This window comes from Podarcis liolepis (assembly GCF_965112155.1).
Source record: "Podarcis liolepis genome assembly, chromosome: 15".
Classification (NCBI taxonomy): Eukaryota; Metazoa; Chordata; class Lepidosauria; order Squamata; family Lacertidae; genus Podarcis; species Podarcis liolepis.
The window spans coordinates 8,977,965-9,000,051 of record NC_139566.1 but is presented as its reverse complement, the minus strand read 5'-3'; the positions used below and the strand labels follow the sequence as shown (position 1 = coordinate 9,000,051).

The 22,087-nt window shown below is 48.7% G+C and overlaps 1 protein-coding gene across 2 annotated transcripts in view; it reads left to right on the top strand.

Moving 5' to 3' along the window:
* The first annotated feature begins 2,614 nt into the window (after positions 1–2,614).
* NPR1 (natriuretic peptide receptor 1) overlaps positions 2,615–22,087 on the top strand; it is a 62,076-nt gene continuing 42,603 nt past the window's right edge. The window contains exons 1-2 of one of the 2 annotated variants that reach the window (XM_083477010.1): positions 2,615–2,908; positions 4,512–5,679. In XM_083477010.1, coding sequence (XP_083333136.1) covers positions 4,911–5,679 — 769 coding nt within the window. In that variant the 5' untranslated portion in view covers positions 2,615–2,908; positions 4,512–4,910. Of the gene's footprint in view, positions 2,909–4,371; positions 5,680–22,087 lie in introns of those variants that run through there. The other variant, XM_083477009.1, reaches the window with a different exon arrangement.

Genomic DNA, 22,087 nt, shown 5'->3' with positions numbered 1-22,087 from the left:
CTTCCGTCATCTCATTGGTTCCTTTGGACCGTCTGTCATTCGGAAGACTCGCGCTCGCCCCGCGAGCGGTGAGCCAATGGCAAAGTTGGTAGCAGGAAGTGTGACCAATAGGGCAGGGCTTAGTGGGAGCGGGAAGGGAGGAGGGACCGCGCAAGGGGAGGTGGGGAATGCGCATGTGCGGCTTTTGGGCAGCGGAGCTCTTTGGAGACCGCTAGAGGGAGAGAAGGACGCCGAAAGAAGCGAGCGAAGAGGGAGACAATAGTGCTTAGCGCGCACGCGCAGAACATCGTGCGGCACTTATAGAGCATCAGTGAAGCATTTTGCTCGCAAGCAGCAGAGTGGCGCAGCGGAAGCGTGCTGGGCCCATAACCCAGAGGTCGATGGATCGAAACCATCCTCTGCTAGCCTGGTATTTTTAAAATTAGTTCGAGTTGGATTATTTTAATGAAAACATTTAAATTAATTTTTAAAAACTCTGTTGAAGTCAACGCAGCACATTATTTTGCAGCAGTGTGATTACTAAGACCCGGCATGGGTGTATCAAAAACAGACAAATATTCTTTCTTTTTTTGATAAGTGTTATGTAGCATATCATGATTTCAGTAAGGTCCTTATCTCCTACAATTTTTACCCATATATCAGGAACATGGAAAGCTGCCTTATACTGATTCAGACCACTGGCCAGTCTAGATCTCCTGGGGTTTTTCCCAGCCCTTCCTGGAGATGTCAGCAATTAAACCTGGTCCTCCATGCAAAGTAGATCTCTACCTAAAAAAATTCCTTCCAGTAGCACCTTAAAGACCAACTAAGTTAGTTCTTGGTATGAGCTTTCGTGTGCATGCACACTTCTTCAGATACACCCAATCTGAAGAAGTATCTGTGTATCTGAAGAAGTGTGCATGCACACGAAAGCTCATACCAAGAACTAACTTAGTTGGTCTTTAAGGTGCTACTGGAAGGAATTTTTTTATTTTGACTATGGCAGACCAACACGGCTACCTATCTACTACTAGATCTCTACCTGTTGAGCTACAGTCTTTAGTATACAGTCATTGCAAGATTCCTGTTATGAACATGGGCTGGAACAAGTCCCATCCAACTCTACAACTCTGTTTTCTAATTATTAAGATTTTTATTAAATTTTCATAACCTTGACCAACTAATTTCAAACCTCAAATTGGTTATGCATTCATCTTATAATTTGACCTCCCACCTTCCCTTCCGTGCTGTTTTCATAGCCATCCCTTTTACCTACGGTGTAATATCACAATTTTCACCCGATACATATTCCTCGATTACATCACACATTTCATCCAATATATTCCTCTATTTCATATATTATCATTTCCCCCCATTGCTCAGTTTTCAGATCCCTTTCAATTGGTTGTTATATTCAATCAATCAACCTTTATCAATCAAAGGTTGTTATATTCTACAACTCTCCTTGTGTGTTCTTTTCGGTCTGAGCTGGTACATGCTGGAGCAAGCAAGGGAGGAAGGATTATTCAGTCCTACAGGTGGCAGTGTTGTCCTTCAGATGGCGAAATTCGCACTCGGTGCTCACCTGTTGAGCGTAATACTAGGCCCCTACTTTTGAGGCATGCAGAGAGCAAGGCACTCTGAATGGACTCCCTAAGACCTTTCAGACCCCTCTGCTCCTTATGGGTCAGTATTTTCATTATAAAATGATTTTTTTAATTAAAAAAAACTTTGCAGAAAATTATGAAGTAGCCCAGACATCAAAATAGTGTTTATCGAGGTGTTGGTCATGCCTGATTATCATCTTCCAAAGCAACAACTCTATTCCGAACTTAAAAATGGAAAGTGTAATGCTGGTGGTCAACAAAAGAGGTTTAAAGACTCTCTCAAAAAATGTAGTATAAACACAGACAACTGGGAAACACCGGCCTGTGAGCCCTCCAGTTGGAGAACAGCCTTTAGCAAAGGTGTCATGGGCTTTGAAGACACTCGAACTCAGGACGCAAGGGAGAAGCGTGCTAAGAGGAAGGCACGGTTGGCAAATCCACACCATGATCAACTCCTGTCCGGAAACCAATGTCCCCACTGTGGAAGGATGTGTGGGTCCAGAATTGGCCTCCACCAGGCATAGGCAAACTCGGCCCTCCAGATGTTTTGGGACTACAGTTCCCATCACCCCGACCACTGGTCCTGTTAGCTAGGGATGATGGGAGTTGTAGTCCCAAAACATCTGGCGGGCCGAGTTTGCCTATGCCTGGCCTCCACAGTCACTTACGGACTCATTGTTAAAACCATTGTTAAAACGGAAGACAATCTTACTCGGCTACGAGGCATCGCCGAAGAAGAAGAAGGTCATGCCCACAACTTCCTCCGAAGAACCTTGCGAACTGTAGTTTAGGAGGATGAGATGACGCCTGGCGCGCGCCCTTCCGATGCTAAAATTCCCTGGATGCCTCCAGGGTGCTCTGCAAAAGTGGGAGGTCAAGGAGGTCACTCGGTTTGTGACTTATCTCCCTGATCAGTGCGTTCGGCTTGGAGGCATTCTTTGCCATGTTTACTCAGAGGTAAAGTCAGTTTGCCACAACTTAACTTCCCCAGATAACGGGTGCCTAGCAGCGCAGCCCTCTGAAGTTGAGAGTCAACATTTCACCCAGTCCTGGAGTGGGAAACTTTTTCCAGCCTGAGGGCCAAATCCCCTCCTAGGCAGCTTTCCGGGGGGCCACACCTCTTAGGTGGGTCAATGGGTGTGACCATTACCTTTGCACAGAAGGCTCTGAAATGTCGTGTTTTACGCAGAATTGGATAAAATGACAGGAAGGATTTGAAACCTGCGGGACCAGAGATTTACAGAAGATTGGAAGAAATATATGAACTACTTGAAGTGCAACTGTAATCAACAAACTATGCTAGTAGGACTCCAAGAAGTTTTGTAAGGAGAAATATATGAAATATTGCAAAATAGAGAAAGAACAGAGCCATTAGTTATGAGATTTAAATGTAATAGAATAAGAAATGCAAATTAAGTGAATAGATTGGGAAATTTTCAGATGTGATTGACGGAAGTCAAAAAATTGTATAAGATGTAAAAGTATGTTTAATTATTGTTGAAAATGATATGTTAAAAAACTATATATAAAAGGGGGGGGAGAAAGAAATTATGTGTTTTACATAGAGAGGCTGTGGGGGTGTAGTGCTTAGACTAGGACCCGGAAGAGGCTAGGGTTCAAATCCTGGACTCCACCAAGAAGCACTCTGTGTGTGACCTTTGGCCAGTCTCTCTCTCTCTCCTAACCTATTTCACAGGATTGTTGTGAAGAATCATAGAATCGGAAGACACCCCAAGGGTCATCTAGTCCAACCCTGTGCACTGCAGGGATCTTTTGCCCAGCCTGGGGCTCAAACCCTCGCCGGGGTTTTTGTGAAGCCCAAGGAAAAAAGAACGGGGGAGAGAAATCACACCAGGCAGCCTCGAGCTATTTGGCAGAGCAGCAGGATGAAAACCTGTAGATGTGAGAACCGACTCGGTAAAATAAATCTGCAAATTGCTTGATGCCACCGGCAGGATTTTTCTTCTTCAAAATTGCACAGTGCCTGGCACTCATTTGGAGTGCTAATAACAATCATAGTTCATCAACAGTGTTCTTTGATTCGTCCTAAATTAAAATACTGCTACCAGAAGAAATATTATTATTATTAATTACAAGAACAACAGTAACTCTTGTTATTACTCTATTTATTATTGAATTTACGTCCTCACCTTCCTACCCATGCAGCCCAGGGTGGCAAACCTAGACTCAATTTTTTTTTTGCACGTGTGTGTTTTTTAATAGTTGTTTTTAATCCCCAATAATTTTACTGTTTTATTCCTTTTGCAAACCACTCGGAAGTTTTCCCCACTGCCGAGTGGTATATAACTTTTTACGAAACGAATAAACAAAACGTGCAATTAAAAAGAGAAAACCCTAAGGGGCAAGCAGATTAAAACATTTCAGGATATAGTGACATTAAAAAAAACTAACTAAAACAATCTAAAAATTATGGCACTTAATTTAAAAGAGGACGGCTAATAATAACAAGAGGAGAGGATTAAAAAATCTCGGCTCTCCTCTCTCAGGCTACTTTATTGTTCCTTGATATTTAGCTGAGCTGCTACTGACGTATTTCTTTGCATTCCCGACTCACAGGTACATCTCCCTTCCTTTAATTCCCCCGCTTTAGGTTAAACCGACTCTGCATATTAAGCGGCATATAAATATTGGCGGCGACGGCTGCGATGTCCAGACTTGAAATCCCGCAACCCGTCATCGTGGGTCCTTTGCTGGGCGATCTTTGTTTGGAAGAATCCCGTGTTCCTGCTTTTAATGGGAAGGAGAGGGGGGTGAGTCGCGGGCAGGAAGGAGTTAAGGCTCCTTGTCGGTGGTGCTGATGATCGCAGCCGCCCTGTCATTGAATGAAGAGAAGAAGAAGGAAAGAAGCAACTCTGGACCCTGCAGTTAGATAAACCTCTGCTCCTCTCTCTCTTTCCACTCCAGGCTGAGTTACGGCAAGGAAGGCGGCAGGCAGCGCGGGCAGAGGCGGACGCGAACTCGGGGCGGGACCCCCAGCAACGGGCAGACAAGCTCAGCGAAACTCAGCACAACTTCTTCTTGGGGAGCAGGGATTGGCAAAGGACAGCCGTGGGGTGGGTTGTGTTTTGGGGTTTTATTTGCACCGCTGGAGAGAAGAGAGTTTGCAGAGAGGTGGAAGGGAAGGGGTCAAGCGCCAAAATGCGGGGAGCTGGCACGGTGGGCATAACCGGGCACCCTTGAGAGATTGGCACGCTTTAGCACAGCACCCTGTGCCACCTGCTGCAGGGTTTTGGGCACCGGTTGGGTTTTGAAGGGGTGAGGAAGCTGGGGGCATCGGGGTGGCACCCGGGGCGAGGCCAGGGAATGAAGGCCTGGCGTCGTGGCGGCAGCGGGGTGGCCCTCTGCGGGCCGTGGCTCTGCCCCGGGACCCCTCTGAAAGCGGTGTCGCCCCACGGCCCGGCGTTCGTGTGGTGGATCCTCGTGGCCCTCTGCCAGCTGGGCCCGGCCGGCGCAGCCAACTTGACCATCGCCGTGGTGCTTCCGGAGCGCAACACCACGTACCCCTGGGCCTGGCCACGGGTGGCGCCCGCCATACGGCTCGCCGTCCGCAAGGTCAACGCTCGGCCAGACCTGCTGCCCGGCTACACCGTCCAGCTGGTCTTCGGCACCAGCGAGGACGACCACGGCGTCTGCTCGGACATCCTGGCGCCCATGTCGGCTGTGGACCTTCAGATGAGCGCCAACCCGGACCTGTTTGTGGGACCCGGTTGCGTCTACACGGCGGCTCCTGTGGCCCGCTTCACCCGGCACTGGGGGCTGCCGCTGGTGACCGCCGGGGCCGAGGCCGTGGGCTTTGCCAACAAGGCCAGCGAGTACGCCTTGACCACCCGCACTGGGCCCAGCCACGGCAAACTGGGCGAGTTTGCGGCCTACCTGAACCAGCACTTCAACTGGACGCGCCATGCCATGCTCCTCTACTGGGACAACAAAAACGATGACCGCCCCTGTTTCTTCGCCGTGGAGGGTCTGTACCTCAGGCTGCCAGCCTTGATGAACATGACGATGGAGGACATTCCTTTCCTGGGGGCGAACTACACCGCGCTGATACGCGACATCAAGCGAAAAGCCAGGAGTAAGTACAGAGTCGCTTGGCTATATCCTTGTTCCTCACCTGAGATTTGATTTCCGTACCTGTAGGACTCACTGGGCGCATCGCGTCCACCTCAGAAGGCAGAGAGGTTCCTTGACAGTACGGTGGAGTGGTTAGAGTGTGGGGACTGGGTTCAAATCCCTGCTCCACCACGAAGCCCGCCAGGTGGGCCAGTTGCTCGATCTCAGCCTGGCCTACCTCTCAGGGTTGTTGTCCGGGCAGTACGGGGAGGGGGCAGAACGCCATGCGCTGCCTCAAGCTCCTTCCTTGGGCGGGTGGGAATGTAGTGACTGAATAAATCTCCGCATGTCCTCTTTTCGGTCTGTTCTGAGGGGAGCCCAAAATCTTGGCTGAAGCTCTGGGTGCCTCTGTGTCCCAGAGACTGCTCTCTTGGTAGAGAGATGGACAGCAGAGCCTTTTCTTGGAGCCTCTGGAGTACCCAAAATGAGTACCTCTGGGCATGTGCAGAGACTGAGAACGTCCACAGCTGCTGGGAGCCCAGCTCCTAGGAGGCACGTTCTTGTTTAGAAATGGGTTTGCCATTATCTCCTCCCTACTTTAGCAAGTGCCTCCGCCCTCAAGTAAATAATTTTTTCCACTACAGATTCCCCATCAACAAAACAAAACTCCTTGCCTACCTCAGCCCCACTGATTTTCCACCCCAGATTTCCCTATTCAATCTCCCTTTCTCCCTTCCCGGGCAAGAAATCTCACCCTGCCTTCATCTGGGTGAGGCAGAACTGAGCCAGCTTTAACTGAGCCAATTTTAAACACTTCTTTTCCCTGCTGGATTTCCTACCTTCAACCCCCACCACCTCCAAGTTATACAATTTAGGGTTCCCCTTGTCCCCCCTTTGTATGTTTCATAAAATCCCAGCCTCCTTCAAGGAGCTTGGGGCCGCTTGCAAAACCCGTACTCCACATTATCCTTGCACAACAGCCCTGTGAGGTACGCCAGGGACACCGAGGTCAAGTCAGGGATTTAATCCTGCTCCTCCCAGCCCGGTCCTCTAACCTGAGGTGGAGACCCTGCGCCTCCAGATGTTGCTAGACTCAAGTCAGGGCTGACGGGAGTTGGGGATCTAGCAACCTCTGGAGGGCCCCTGCTCTAACCACTACACCACTCTGCTCCTCCAATGCACGGGCTTATTTTGGCGGAATCCACTGCACAGATCCTTTCCTCAATCCTTGGCTAGCTGGGTGGGGGTGGAACTGAAGTTCCCCTGCGGTTGTTTCTTTATTTTGAAGCAGACCCGCTCTTTTTTCATAAGCTTGGGCTGGCGTCGTGTCGGGTGGTGGAATAGCTGAGGGTCGGCGAGGGGAGACCTGCGTAGCTCAGTGGCAGGGCCTTTCCCCTTGCATACAGACGGTCGCGGGTTCAATCCCAGCATCGCCTCCGGGAATCAGATTCTGCTGGAAGATTCAGGGCAGGTAAAATAAAGTTGTTAAACTGTGGAACTCCTTTCTGCAGGAGGCAGCGATGGGCATCAAAGAGGTCTGGGCAAATCCATGAAGCAGAAGGGCTACTAGCCACGATGGCTATGCTCTGGTTGGAAGCAATTATGCTTCCGAAAGCCAGTGGCCGGAAGCTGCATTAGGGAAGACGGCTCTTGTGTTCGAATCCTGCCTCCAGGCTTCCCACGGGCATTTGCGTGGCGGCTGTGGGAACAGGGCGCTGGACTCGATGGGCTCCTTTGCCCGGATCCTTATGTTCTTAAAGGAGTCTTTGACTGGGTTCGGATTGCTGCGGCACCTAGCTCTCTGTAATCCCTACACTGGCTGGCAGCAACTCTCAGGCAGGGAATCTCTCCCAGCCCGGGTTGGCGATGGCGGGGATTGAACTTGGAACCTTCGGCATGGAAGGGAGAAGCTTTGTCCCTGAGCCACATCCCTTCCCCGGCAGCCTGGCTCTGTATAAAGCGTTTTCCTCTGTCCCCAAGCAGAGTAATTAATCCGGTCTCCCACGGGGGTCTCCTGCTGTCCCGCTGCGGGAGGTAAGCAAGGAAGGATTTTTCTCGGAAGAAAACAGCCTCTCCCTGCCTCTTAAATGTGTGCATGCTTAGTGTGCTGGTATGATTCCATTTCAAGAACGCAGACACTCTTCTATAGGATGCATCTGCTATGGAATTTGTGGGGTCGTTCTTTTCCCTCACCAGAATCCGGCTTTGGGGCCACGCTCCTCTTTCGGCCAACAGCTTCCTCTGTCATCTGAGCCTCTCTGGTATTCGGAGGTAGACTGCCTCTGTAAATGGAGGCTTTATCTGGAGTCCACACTTAGCTATGCAGGGTGATGGATGCAGGTGGGGACTGCCCTCCGTGGATCTGCGCATCTAAGTGTTTGCAGGGAATGTTTGCCGATTAGCTGCTGTTTGGGCAAGAACCCCGTTGCGTCCAGGAGGCTCACGGTTGGGGGGTGAAGGGGGCACCTTCACACACTCCCCCCTTGAAAAAACCCCTGATATAATCAGAGGTAGGCTGCTTCAAGGTTCTCTTCGAGGTGACCCTGCCTGATCTCTGCAATTACCGTATTTTTTGCTCTATAAGACTCACTTTTTCCCTCCTAAAAAGTAAGGGGAAATGTGTGTGCGTCTTATGGAGCGAATGCAGGCTGCACAGCTATCCCAGAAGCCAGAACAGCAAGAGGGATCGCTGCTTTCGCTGCGCAGCGATCCCTCTTGCTGTTCTGGCTTCTGAGATTCAGAATATTTTTTTTCTTGTTTTCCTCCTCCAAAAACTAGGTGCGTATTGTGGTCTGGTGCGTCTTATAGAGCGGAAAATACGGTAGATCTCCTACCAGAATGTGCCTAGTTAGTTATAGATGCACAGACATATTGTGGCGGTGAGTTCCGCAAGTTAAACCTGCATGGTGCACACACTTTTTGTCCGGCGAATCTGCGGATATTTCCGTCATTTGTTGATGTTTCTGTTCTCGTTTTTGGGGGGGATCTGAGCTCGCTGCTCTTAATGAAGCCTCGCTTTTCCTTTTGTGACGGGTCTGGACCTTCCTTTCCTGTTAAACAGCTGGACGCACAAATCTAGGAGCACACAGCCTGCAAATTGAAGGGCCGGCTTTGCCCTGACCTCTGTGTGCTTTTCCGCATTGGGAGTGTGTGTGTTTGTGCGTTTCTGCAACTGCATGGGAGTGTCGAGCCGTGGAATAAATAGGTGAGAGTATTTTGGGTCCGGGGTGAGGGAACAGCTCACTGCTCACTGTGTGTTTAGCTCAGTTGCCGGTCCAAGGACAAGGTGTTTTTGTAAGTTCGTACATGCCGAAAAACAGCAAACCGTGCGTGTTAACAAATTTATCTTCACATGAGAGGAAGAGCATTGCAGCCCGTGAGTTGAAGTGGGAGAGACGGAGGTATTTCACTGCAAAACACACACAATCTCGCCCAAATAATACACTTAAAAGGCACAAATACTGTGGTTCATGTCTGTTTTCGGTAATGGCTGGCGAAACCCAGCCAGATGAGCAGGGTAGAAATAATAATAAGTTGTTGTTGTTGTTGTGCAAGAAGCCTGAACGGCAGGCGCTTGTTCTTATTTATCCCTGCAGTGGGGATGGGGGAAAGGCCATAAAATCCACTTCGCTGCAGCCCCGTGGAATGTTTTGTGCATACATGCTCTGCACTCCTTCACAACGCCCCTGGAAGGTAGGCCAGCGCTGCTTAGTTTCATCCCCGTTTTGCAGCAAGGGGGGTGGGCAGCTGAACGGGGCTGCGTGAGTGAAGTTGCAGCCAAGGTCAGATTTGAACCATAGCTCATAGCTCAGGGATGTCACTGCTATGTTCGATAGTAACCTGCTTTTTTTTTTATTATCCTTTGGTTATAAAAAGAGGGCAGAGAAAGGGATCGTGCAAGCTGCTTAGAGATGTGTTTATACAGTGGTACCTCGGGTTAAGTACTTAATTCGTTCCGGAGGTCCGTTCTTAATCTGAAACTGTTCTTAACCTGAAGCACCACTTTAGCTAATGGGGCCTCCCGCTGCCGCCGCACGATTTCTGTTCTCGTCCTGAAGCAAAGTTCTTAACCCGAGGTACTATTTCTGGGTTAGTGGAGTCTGTAACCTGAAGCATATGTAACCTGAAGCGTATGTAACCTGAGGTACCACTGTATTTAGATAGGTCCAGTCGGTTTGTGTGGCTCAGCGCCAGAGGACCTAGATACCTGCAGAAGGTCCTGGGTTCGGCTTCCGACTTCTGCACCAGAAACTGCGAAGACTCACTTGCCTGCCAGTGTATACTTGCTTAGATCTGACTTCTGGAAGGCAGCTTCCAAGTTGCTCTTGAAAGCAGACTTTTTATCCAACACCATGAGGACTAGAAACTTACTTAAGTAGGGGAAGAGTTATAGGTGGGTGATAAGACACTCTGCCTGAGAGACAGACTCTTTGCCTGAAACCCCAGAGAGCTGCTGTCGGCCAGTGCAGGCAATACTGAGCTAGATAGACCATGGGTCTGACTCAATATAAGGCAGCTAGCTATGTTCTTTATACAGTGGTACCTCAGGTTAAGTACTTAATTCATTCTGAAGGTCCGTACTTAACCTGAAACTGTTCTTAACCTGAAGCACCACTTTAGCTAATGGGGCCTCCCGCTGCTGCGCGATTTCTGTTCTCATCCTGAAGCAAAGTTCTTAACCCGAGATACTATTTCTGGGTCTGTAACCTGAAGCGTATGTAACCTGAGGTACTACTGTATATATCCACCCCCCCATTGCATTTTACTAAATTTCAACATTTTAAACATATACGATCCAATACGCAACTGCATTTTTTCCCTTTTATTTTTGTCGACTTCCCACTCCGCTTTCCATGGAGTTGTTGTTTTCCCTCTGCTGCTGAACCCTGTAAAAGACTATTAAATCATAACCACCATTCTATAATCTAGTGGCTTCTGTTGCTCGTAGTTCAAATCCTTCTCGCAAATTCATCGTGCTGTAGTATCTTAGCAGTCTGGTGGGGAAAAATTCTTCCACAAAACACTCATCAATGGAGTCTCTTAATTTTGCTGTTGATTTTGCTAATTCCACACAGCCCATTATCTTGCTTATCCGTCCTTCTTTAGTGGCGACTTCCTCCTTCCATTTCTGTGCCTAAAGAATCCAAGCTGCTGTTGTTACACATACATTAAAAACTTTAACTTTTTTTTCCTGCCCCTATAATCCGCAGCTGGCTATATTCTATCGATCCAAAGGGACGTGCTGGGCTTTTCCAGCTTAAAAATTACATAAAAACTGAAGTGCTAGAGCGCTGCCTGCAAAGCACCTCTGCAAACTGGCCCCAAACAAGCACTCTGCACGTGTTCTGGAGACCTGCTTCTCAGCCTCCCGTCCCAAAGCCACGGTGGGCGTTCGCTAAAGGGCTGCGCCTCAACTTTTAAGACCTTGGGGCGTTGTGCTGAATCTCATGAGTCATGATCCCTGCCATGGGTGAAAGTTAATATTTTTAAAAGGTTGGCAGATTTTGAGAACCGTGGGGGGAGAGGCTCTTTCCACCCACCCCCCTCGCCCCTGCCGTCCGCCTGCCCCGGTTGCAAGAGCTGAGTTTTAATAGCAAGGGGTCCCGACCTCTGATGGGTGTTAACCGCAGCACGCCTGATAACAGCTGGGAGAGGAACAGGGACGTCTCCGCAGCGGGGCGTGGGTTTTGGAAGGCGTTTGGGGTTTCGAAAGGGGCCTTGTTCGCGGAAGAGCTTGGCTCTGCTATCTTGCTTTTCCTGTCCAAGGTGGCGGGTGGAGTGGGGCTGCCCCATAGCAGGAGGGTCAGGGATTCTGGCCAAGGCAGGAGAGCTGTGCAGGGAGTAAACCTGACCCTGTGCTTGGCTCTGGCTGTCTGACTTCTCCCTCCTCTCCCAGATTGGGGGTGGGTGGGCTTCATTTGCCCTGGCACCTTTGCATTTACTGTATTTTTCGCTCTATAAGACGCACCAGACCATAAGGTGCACCTAGTTTTTGGAGGGGGAAACAAGAAAAAAAATATTCTGCTTCCCAGATCTGGCTTCTGGGATAGCCTCTTGCTGTTCTGGCTTCTGGGATAGCCGCGCGCAGCCTCTTCCGGACAGCGGGATGAAGGCTCCCCCAAGAACCGCACTCCCTTTAAAGAGCATGCTTGGAGGGTTTTCCCCAAGGAGGGAGAAGGGCAGCCCCCAAAAGCCGCACACACGCACCACGGGGCTCTTTAAAGGGAGCGCTGAGCAGAGCCTCCCGCCTGCATTCGCTCCATAAGACAAACACACATTTCCCCTTACTTTTTAGGAGGGGGAAAGTGCGTCTTATAGAGCGAAAAATATGGTATATCCCACGCCCTTTCCCCCTCCAATCCTGGCATAGCTCAGTTAGCAGAGCATAAGACTCCTATTTCCAAGGTCGTGGGTTCGAGCCAAAGATTCCTGCACTGCTGCGGGTTGGACTTGATGACCTTCAGGGGTCCCTCGACAATTCTATGAATTCTATTTTTTAAATGATATTTATTGAAATTTTACAGACAATAAAAGGTTACAAAATTAAGAATAAGAAATAAAAAAGAATAACAATAATAAAAGAAAAAGAGATACAAAAATACAAAAACAAAACACATAAAAAGTAAGAAAAAATTAAAAAGGAATCAATATTTTCATGTCTTATATTTCATTTACTTGTTTCCTGACCTCCTCACACCCCCCTTTTTTGTATTCAGGTTCACATAGTTAATTCAGCAAACCCTTACCCTCTATCATTTATCTTTACTCAATATCTTAACCTATTATAACTATATATTTTAAACATATTCACATATTCTTGTTAATCTTTTTACCAATACCGCTTATTTTCAATCCAACATCCCTTTAACATTCATTAATTTTACAGTATTTCTGCAAGTAGTCTTTAAATTTCTTCCAGTCTTCTTCCACCACCTCTTCTCCCTGATCTCGGATTCTGCCAGTCATTTCTGCCAGTTCCATGTAGTCCATCAGACAATTCTATGAATTCTAAATCCAGGACATAAGAAGAGGCTGCTGGATCAGGCCAATGGCTCGTCCAGTCCGGCGTCCTCTCATCACAGTGGCCAACCACGTGCCCCAATGGGAACCCACAAGCAGGACTCGAACCCAGGACCCCTCTCCCCTCCGGAGGTTTCCAGCAACTGGTATTCAGAAGCGTTATTGCCCCCGACTGCGGAGGCAGAGCACAGCCGGCCGGGCTACCAGCCATCCATAGCCCTCGGCCGCCATGAATTTGCCTACAGCTCTTTTAAAGTCATCTAGGTTGGTAGTCAAAGGGACGCGGGTGGCGCTGTGGTCTAAACCACTGAGCCTAAGGCTTGCCGATCAGAAGGTCGGCGGTTCGAATCCCCACGGCGGGGTGAGCTCCCGTTGCTCGGTCCCTGCTCCTGCCCACCTAGCAGTTTATTTCCTTGACATCTGATGGGAGGGCGTTCCACAGGGTGGGTGCCACTACTGAGAAGGCCCTTCCGCCTGGTTCCCTGTAACTTGGCTTCTCACAGTGAGGGAACCGCCAGAAGGCCCTCAGCGATGGACCTCAGTGTCCAGGCTAAACAATGGGGGTGGAGACGCTCCTTCAGGTATACTGGACCGAGGCCATTTAGGGCTTTAAAGGTCAGCACCAACACTTTGAATTGTAGCCCCACATAGAGCGCATTGCAGTAGTCCAAGCGAGAAGCGTCTTGCCCCAAAATGTCAACTAGACGTTACGTTTTGGCGACAGCAACCTTGGTTTAAGGAGCCTTTGTTGCCTAGCTTATATTTATGAGTTTCTAGCACTGTTCCTGTCACAATGCCTCTTATTCGCAGTTGATTGGGAGGTCTTGCGCAGCAGAGATTCTTCCTCTTAAGTTATTGGACTTTTTGCCATAAGGGGAGCGACGGGGAAGCTGCGCTAGAAAGTGTGGGATATAAACTTGCCTTGAGGCAACCTCACCTCACCTCCCTGCCAACAAATCAGAATGAAACCTCCTCCGACAGCTCATCCCATTGCCCTGCTCAGAAATGAAGGCGATTGCTGCATAAAGAGGTTGTCTGGAAATGCCTGTTGTCCTGCAAAGAATGGCTATACCAGATGCACATTTACGCTTGAAGTTAATTCCTGCTAGTGGGCTGCATCTGGTCGGCCACTGAGAGAACAGGACGCAGGGCTAGATCCAGCAGGTTTTGTGTCCGTGTGACACTTTTTTGAAAAGAACTGGGTATGTTTAGCCTGCAGAAGAGAAGATTTAAGAGGGGGCATGGCAGCTGCCTTCAAACAATGGGCTGTCTCTCTCACACAAGAGGCATAGCAGAGAGAACGTAAGCTGGGTCTTCCTGATACTCAGATCTGTGGTTGTTGCAATTTGCAATAAGAAGCCTGGTTCCGGTTTTCCTTCTGTGCCTCCTTGTTAAGTTGCAAATGGATGGAGAAGCGAATGTGGCCGGAAAAAGGAAGAGGACAGGATCTCCCAGCCGCAGGGGTGCAGACCATTCAAATATGTCAGACCTGAGACCTCTACCATGTACAGAGTTCCCTGGGAAGCAGGGGATTGGCTGTAAAACTTTGGTAGCTTTGCAAGGGGAGACAGCGTCTCCTGACAACTCTCTCTCTCCCTCTCTCTTTAAAAAAAATATACTTTATTGAAATTTGTATGTAACTTAGATAATGTACACATTCATGAATGAACAAAAATATAAACAGAACCGTATAAACCATATACAAATAGTCTTGTATATGTTTACAAAAGATTTATGCTGTCTCTCCCCCCCCCCTTATCTTTTTACTAGCATAAATTAAAATAAATGAGAATAGACTTCCTATCATTTCCCGGTGCATACTCTTTTTCAGATGATGAATGTACCTATCATTATTAGCTGACTCTTTCTATATTTTCTAATACATTCTTACAATAATTCGTACCTTTTGTCTTGTTTCTTATGGGTTACTTTAGACGAGCGTCAGTCGAATGCTGCCATAGACATTATACCACTGTTATGGTTTCGTAGAGATCTCTTATATTTATCCCATTTTTGAACAAACACTTGTCTTGTATTACCTCTCAAACTGTTAGTCAATTGCGCCATTTCTGCATATTCCTGTAATTTACATTGCCAATCCGAGAATTTCCCCCTTTCCAGTTCATTGCTACCAGTCTTTGAGCATCCTTAGCAAACTAAAGCTCCCAGGATTCTTTGGAAGCCGGGAGGGTCAAAGTGGTATCTCAGTGCGCAGAGCCAGGGGAGTGGCAGTGGGACGACAAGGAGTGGTCAGAGGGAGAAAAGGGAGAAGACCGGGAGGAGGAGGTATTGGAATCTGAAAAGGCAACAGGCTTTTGTGAGCAGGGAGAGTGTGTGGCATAGAGCAGTGCAGAATCGGAGGCAGAAGCTGAGGCTGGAGAGGAGGGGGCCAAGAGGCTGAGTTGAGGCAGGCTGCCGAAGAATCCAGGAGGTCTCCCCCTCCTGCGATGGGCAGCTCTCCTCCTGCCCCCTGGTCTCCCCCAGGACCAGGAGAGGTATGAAGAGGGCCGAGTACAGGCAGACAAGGCATTGGAGCCTCAGATTGCTTGGGAAGGAACTGGAGGAGGAGGAGACTTAGGGAGCTGGGGGAAGTCACAGTCCTCGCAACTCTACCGGGAAGAGCTGCTGCGCTCACTAGGCCTGGCCTCCAGAGCCGCTTGGTTTCTTTGAATAAGAGGAGAACTTCCCTGGCACTGTGTGAGTTATTGCTAACCTGGTCCTGACAACACGTAGCTTTGGAGCTTGCAGAACAAACTGCTCCTGAGTTTTCCTCACGCACCTTCTCCAAAGTGACCCCGGGAGCCCACCCTCAGTGGCCGACTCCCCTCCTTCCATTCTGATTGGCCCCAGCCAGCACAAAGGATGAGGAGACTTCTCAGTGGCTTAAAAACTGCCCTTTTATCCAGGAAACTGAGCCTATCGCTCAGTTGGGTTGCGGGTTGTGTTGCTAGAATTTGCCACAGCAGCTTCCAAGTGACCTCATTTCCGTTTCAAATTTTTCACATACAGTGGTGCCTCGCAAGACGAAATTAATTCATTCCGCAAGTTTTTTATTCTTGCGAGTTTTTCGTCTTGCGAAGCACAGTTTCCCATAGGAATGCATTGAAAATCAATCAATGCGTTCCTATGGAGACCGTCCGGCGACAGAGGGGAAGCACCGCTCTGTCCCCTCTTTTGAAGCAAGGGGCTGCGGGGAGAAGATAGCTTCTCCCCGCAGCCCCTTGCTTCAAAAGAGGTCCGGGGACAGCGGGAAGCGCTTCCCGCTGCCCCCGGACCTGGGGCTGCAGGGAGAAGATCGCTTCTTCCCCGCTGTCCCCGGACCTCTTTTGAAGCAAGGGGCTGCGGGGAGATCGCTTCTCCCCGCTGCCCCTTGCTTCAAAAGAGGTCCGGGGACAGCGGGGAAGACCCGCTGTCCCCGGAGCTTGCGGGGCGGGGCAAGCTTCGTTTTGCGAAGCAAGCCCATAGGGAAATTCGTCTTGCGAGGCAACTCGAAAACGAAAAAACCTTTCGTTTTGCGAGTTTTTCGTCTCGCGAGGCGTTCGTCTTGCGGGGCACCACTGTATTCATCTTTATAGTGAAGTATTTTTATTTTACTTGATTTGGGGGGGAATGTGTGGATATGACCTGGACTTTTCACCTCTAGGGTAACCCTTTCTGTTTGGGGGTGGTTCCGTGCAACAAAGGACACATCCACACCAAACATGTAATGCACATTTAAAAGCACACATTTCCACTCTCTTGGATCTGTAGTTTAAGGGTGCTGGGAATTGTAGCTCTCTGGCAAGGTACCCAGGATTCTTTTTGGGGGAAGCCGCGTTCTTGGAATGCACTGTGTGGATGCGACCCAAAATGGCTGGGATCCCAGAGGTGCATGTTTGGCCTTCCCCCTACCCCCCCCCCAGCTCTGGCTCACTTCCACCCCCCCTTTTTGCTCGAGATTGTTTTCTCAGCCTGGTGTAGGTCTTTGTTGTTGTCTAGGGCGGCTGCTATTTCTGGGGCTGCTCTGCGTTCCGTCAGGAATGTTCCCCGGAGTTTCTCACCGCCGAGGGAAACGTAGAGCCGGTGCCTCCGGAACGGCAATAAAACGGTTGGCTGGCGCTGCCAGGAAGGGCTCACAAGGCCTTCCTGTTCCTTAGATGGGAGATGGGTCGTAGCTTAGTGAAAGAGCACGTGCTTTGAGTGCAGAAGGTACGGGGTTCGATCCCCAGGCAGAGCTGGGAATATCCTGTATGAAACCCTGGGCCAGGCTTCCTCAATCTCGGCCCTCCAGATGTTTTTGAGACTACAATTCCCATCATCCCTGACCACTGGTCCTGCTAGCTATGGATCATGGGAGTTGTAGGCCAAAAACATCTGGAGGGCTGAGGTTGAGGAAGCCTGCCCTGGACAGTTGCTGCCACTCAGTGTGTACACTATTGAGCTGGATCATGGGTAGGCAAACTAAGGCCCGGGGGCTGGAACTGGCCCAATCGCCTTCTAAATCCAGCCCGTAGATGATCCGTGAATCAGCGTGTTTTTACATAAGTGGAATGTGTCCTTTTATTAAAAATGCACCTCTGGGTTATTTGTGGGGCCTTCCTGGTGTTTTTACATGAATACAATGTGTGCTTTTATTTAAAACGCATCTCTGGGTTATTTGTGGGGCATAGGAATTCGTTCATTACCCCCCCCCATATAGTCCGGCCCCCCACAAGGTCTGAGGGACAGTGGACTGACCCCCTGCTGAAAAAGGTTTCTGACCCCTGAGATGGATGGACCAAAGGTCTCAATTGGAATAAGGCAGCCTTCATTGGTCCTAGGAACTAACAGGTGACCATCATCTACAGAAGCACAGGTCCCCACTTCTGAACTAACCCCATATTGCGAGCTTTGACCGGCAGGGTCTCTTCATCATCTCAGGCAGTCTTGTGCCATCAAAGGCCTGTGGCCTACCAAGGGATGGAGCTTGGTGGCACATCGCCTGCCTTGCTTGCAAAAGGCCTCGGGTTCAATATCTGATAACTTTAAGCAATAAGCTGATAACCTTGTGGAGGACACTCCAGGCTTCTTCTAAAGCTTATCTTTAACCAGAAGAAGAACCAAAGCTCTCCACTCCTCCCCGGATATAAATAGACCTTTGCTTGTAAACTGCACCACCTATCCCTGGGCCAAAGGTCAGTCCCGGTTGTGTGTGTCCCTCTTCTCTGAACGCATCTTGTGGAAGGCTGTCTTCCGCCAGTCCTTTTACTCTGCAATCGTTCTGTTTCCCCACATGTCTGGAGGCCAGGAGGACGTGTTGTTGTTGTGTTGTTGTTTGAAACGAACAGCAGAAAACGGGAGGGGCCACACTAGCGATATCCCCCACATCTGAATATGGATGGATGGCGGCTAACAGATTGAGGTTGAATCCTGACAAGACAGAAGTACTGTTGTTGGGGGACAGGGGGTAAGCAGGTGTGGAGGACTCCCTGGTCCTGAATGGGGCAACTGTGCCCCTGAAGGACCAGGTGCGCAGCCTGGGAGTCATTCTGGACTCACAGCTGTCCACGGAGGCGCAGGTCAATTCTGTGTCCAGGGCAGCTGTGTACCAGCTCCATCTGGTACGCAGGATGAGACCCTACCTGCCCGCGGACTGTCTCGCCAGAGTGGTGCATGCTCTGGTTATCTCTCGCTTGGACTACTGCAATGCGCTCTACGTGGGGCTACTTTTGAAGGTGACCCGGAAACTGCAACTAATCCAGAATGTGGCAGCTAGACTGGTGACTGGGAGCGGCTACCGAGACCACATAACACCGTATTGAAAGACCTACATTGGCTCCAGGTTGTTTCCGAGCACAATTCAAAGTATTGGTGCTGACCTTTAAAGCCCTAAACGGCCTCGGCCCAGTATACCTGAAGGAGTGTGTCCACCCCCATCATTCTGCCCGGACACTGAGGTCCAGCTCTGAGGGCCTTCTGGCAGTTCCCTCATTGCGAGAAGTGAGGTTACAGGGAACCAGGCAGAGGGCCTTCTCGGTAGTGGCACCTGCCCTGTGGAACACCCTCCTATCAGATGTCAAATAAATAAACAACTATCTGATGTTTAGAAGACATCTGAAGGCAGCCCTGTTTAGGGGAGTATTTAATGACTGACATTTTAATGTACAGTGGTACCTCGGGTTAAGAACTTAATTCGTTCCGGAGGTCCGTTCTTAACCTGAAACTGTTTTTAATGTGAGGTACCACTTTAACTAATGGGGCCTCCTGCTGCCGCTGTGTGGTTTCTGTTCTCATCCTGAAGCAAAGTTCTTAACCCGAGGTACTATTTCTGAGTTAGCGGAGTCTGTAACCTGAAGCATCTGTAGCCCGAGGTACCACTGTATTTTTAATCTTTTGTTGGAAGCCGCCCAGAGTGGCTGGGGAAACCCAGCCAGATGGGCAGGGTATAAATACTAAATTATTATTGTGAATATCCCCATGTCTCTGAATGCACTCCAGTAAAGTGGAACGATTGGTATTATTGCATCAATTGCTAAAGTGGAATGATGTCTGGATGGTGCAAGTCACTAGAGCAACAAGAGACAAGCCTGTGCAAGACATAAGATACTTGAAGGCATCATGTCTCTCTTTAACACCTTTGATTCTCCCGGCTATAGAGCGCTGGGGTTTGCTACTGGGGTTTGCTACTGCCCTCCTTAAAGTCCTGCATTGCATAGGGGTCTGGCTAGATGACCCCTGGGGGTCCCCCTTCCAACTCTATGATTTGATGTGGTGCCCACAGCCGGGCACAGCAAATCCCAGATGCAGCCTGAAAAGTGTAGCATGATTTATTCTGTCTCTTATAAGAAAAAAAACTGCTCCTTTTCCCTTATGGGGTACCCAAGAGCCTGTTTGGAGTCCTTATGTAAGTTCTCTATCGGGAGGAGAAAATAACAGAGGCCAAGCAGAGAATATTGAGAAGCAAAGCGGCTAGTAAGCCTGATCTTTATTAAACTGTTGCAACAGGGTGCTCTCCTCACACGCAGGAAAGGAGGAGAACCCCAAACAATGGTGTGCAAGCCCTTATACAGTGGTACCTCGCAAGACGAATGCCTCGCAAGACAAAAAACTCGCTAGACGAAAGGTTTTTCTGTTTTCGATTTGCCTCGCAAGACGAATTTCCCTATGGGCTTGCTTCGCAAGACGAAAACGTCTCGTGACTTTTTTTTCTTTGTCTAAAAACAAAGACATGTTTTGTTTATAAAGTTAATTTATTTTCCCTTAAATTTTTGAACTGCTCTTTACAGTATGTGTGACTTTAAAGAGCAGTTAATAAACTGTTGTTGTACCAAATTTGGCTTTGTTTGGACTTTTTTTGACCATAGGAACGCATTAATTGATTTTCAATGCATTCCTATGGGATTTCGTGATTCGCAAGACGAAAAATTCGCTAGACGACAAAAATTGCGGAACGAATTAATTTCGTCTTGCGGGGCACCACTGTATAGACTTTTGAAACTGCCCACCCTCTAGCTCAAGACCACCTCCCCAATACATCATACATACATCACAGAAGAGGCGGTCTACAGCAGAAATAGATCACAGGAGGCGGTCTACAGCAGAAAACCTGTCTACCAGGGTACCTGATAATGGTCACTGATTGTATTACTTGGGCAATCTGGCCAATCTTTTGTGATGGTAAACACTCAGTTCCTGAATCCAGATCACAGGCTCACCCTATTCATACACAGATACACCCTTAAGACAGGATTTGTGAGCAAAGAGACAATGGGGAGGTTTTCCCATTTCCTTCCTCCTTGCAGAGGAAGATTTGAGATCAATTTGGGAGAGTCAAAATGGCTTCACGATTGTTCTCCTATACTATTTCAGACAAGTGGTTTATATTTTATATCTTAGACCTTGTAATTCTCATAACACTCTCCAATATTGCATTTGGGTGTGACTGGATTCTTCAAGCAGAGGTGCATCAGACTGACTCGCCTTCGGGGGAAGGAGCTTCCCTGTTGTGTCTCTGTACGTGTCACTGATCTGGGCTGAATCCCTGCTTGAGAACAGAGATTCGGACCGAAAATACTAAGTACTGTCGCTCCTCTGAGGCCCAGGTGTCCCCCATTCTCCCACATGATTGCATTTCAACAAAAATGTTCTTTTTTAGAGCCAACATGGTGTCAGTGTTAGAATCATAGAATCATAGAGTTGGAAGAGACCACAAGGGCCATCGAGTCCAACCCCCTGCCAAGCAGGAAACACCATCAGAGCACTCCTGACATATGGTTGTCAAGCCTCTGCTTAAAGACCTCCAAAGTAGGAGACTCCACCACACTCCTTGGCAGCATATTCCACTGTCGAACAGCTCTTACTGTCAGGAAGTTCTTCCTAATGTTTAGGTGGAATCTTCTTTCTTGTAGTTTGGATCCATTGCTCCGTGTCCGCTTCTCTGGAGCAGCAGAAAACAACCTTTCTCCTTCCTCTATATGACATCCTTTTATATATTTGAACATGGCTATCATATCACCCCTTAACCTCCTCTTCTCCAGGCTAAACATGCCCAGCTCCCTTAGCTGTTCCTCATAAGGCATCGTTTCTAGACCTTTGACCATTTTGGTTGCCCTCCTCTGGACACGTTCCAGTTTGTCAGTGTCCTTCTTGAACTGTGGTGCCCAGAACTGAACACAGTACTCCAGGTGAGGTCTGTTAGAGCAGTGCTTCTCAAAGGATGTGGCAGGAGAGGCTGGGAAGATTCAAGGACAATCACAGAAACATTTAAACATTTCAGTGCAGCGTAGTATAGTATCAATATAAATATATTTTTTATTTGCAGAATGTGGAGAGATATCTTTTGGAAACGAGAGCATCAAAAGATATTTCAAGCTCACACCTCTCATTGTAAGCATGTTTAAGGTACTTATGGAAGAGGCTCCTTTATAATTATATTTTGGGAATGACTCGTGTTCTTGTGTAGCTGCGTCGCGTTATCCTTTCTAGATGTCCCATGATAAAGCAGTTGTGTTCTATGCTATAACTCAAACCCCACGTTGGGCAAAAAATTCCCGGGACTAGACCATGGGTAGGCAAACTAAGACCTGGGGCCCGGATCCGGCCCAATCGCCTTCTCAATCCGGTCCACGGATGGTCCGGGAATCAGTGTGTTTTTACACAAGTAGAATGTGTCCTTTTATTCAAAATGCATCTCCGGGTTATTTGTGGGGCATAGGAATTCGTTCATTCCCCCCCCCCCAAAAAAAATATAGTCCGGCCCCCCACAAAGTCTGAGGGACAGTGGACCGGCCCCCTGCTGAAAAAGTTTGCTGACCCCTGGACTAGATGACCCTTGTAGTCAGCCTTCCAACCCTTTTTCTAAATAAATAGTTTTATTAAAGATTTTATCGGTTTACAAAAGTACACACCTTCGATTCTGTGCTTCTACGATGCAAAAAGGCCTGGAAACGATG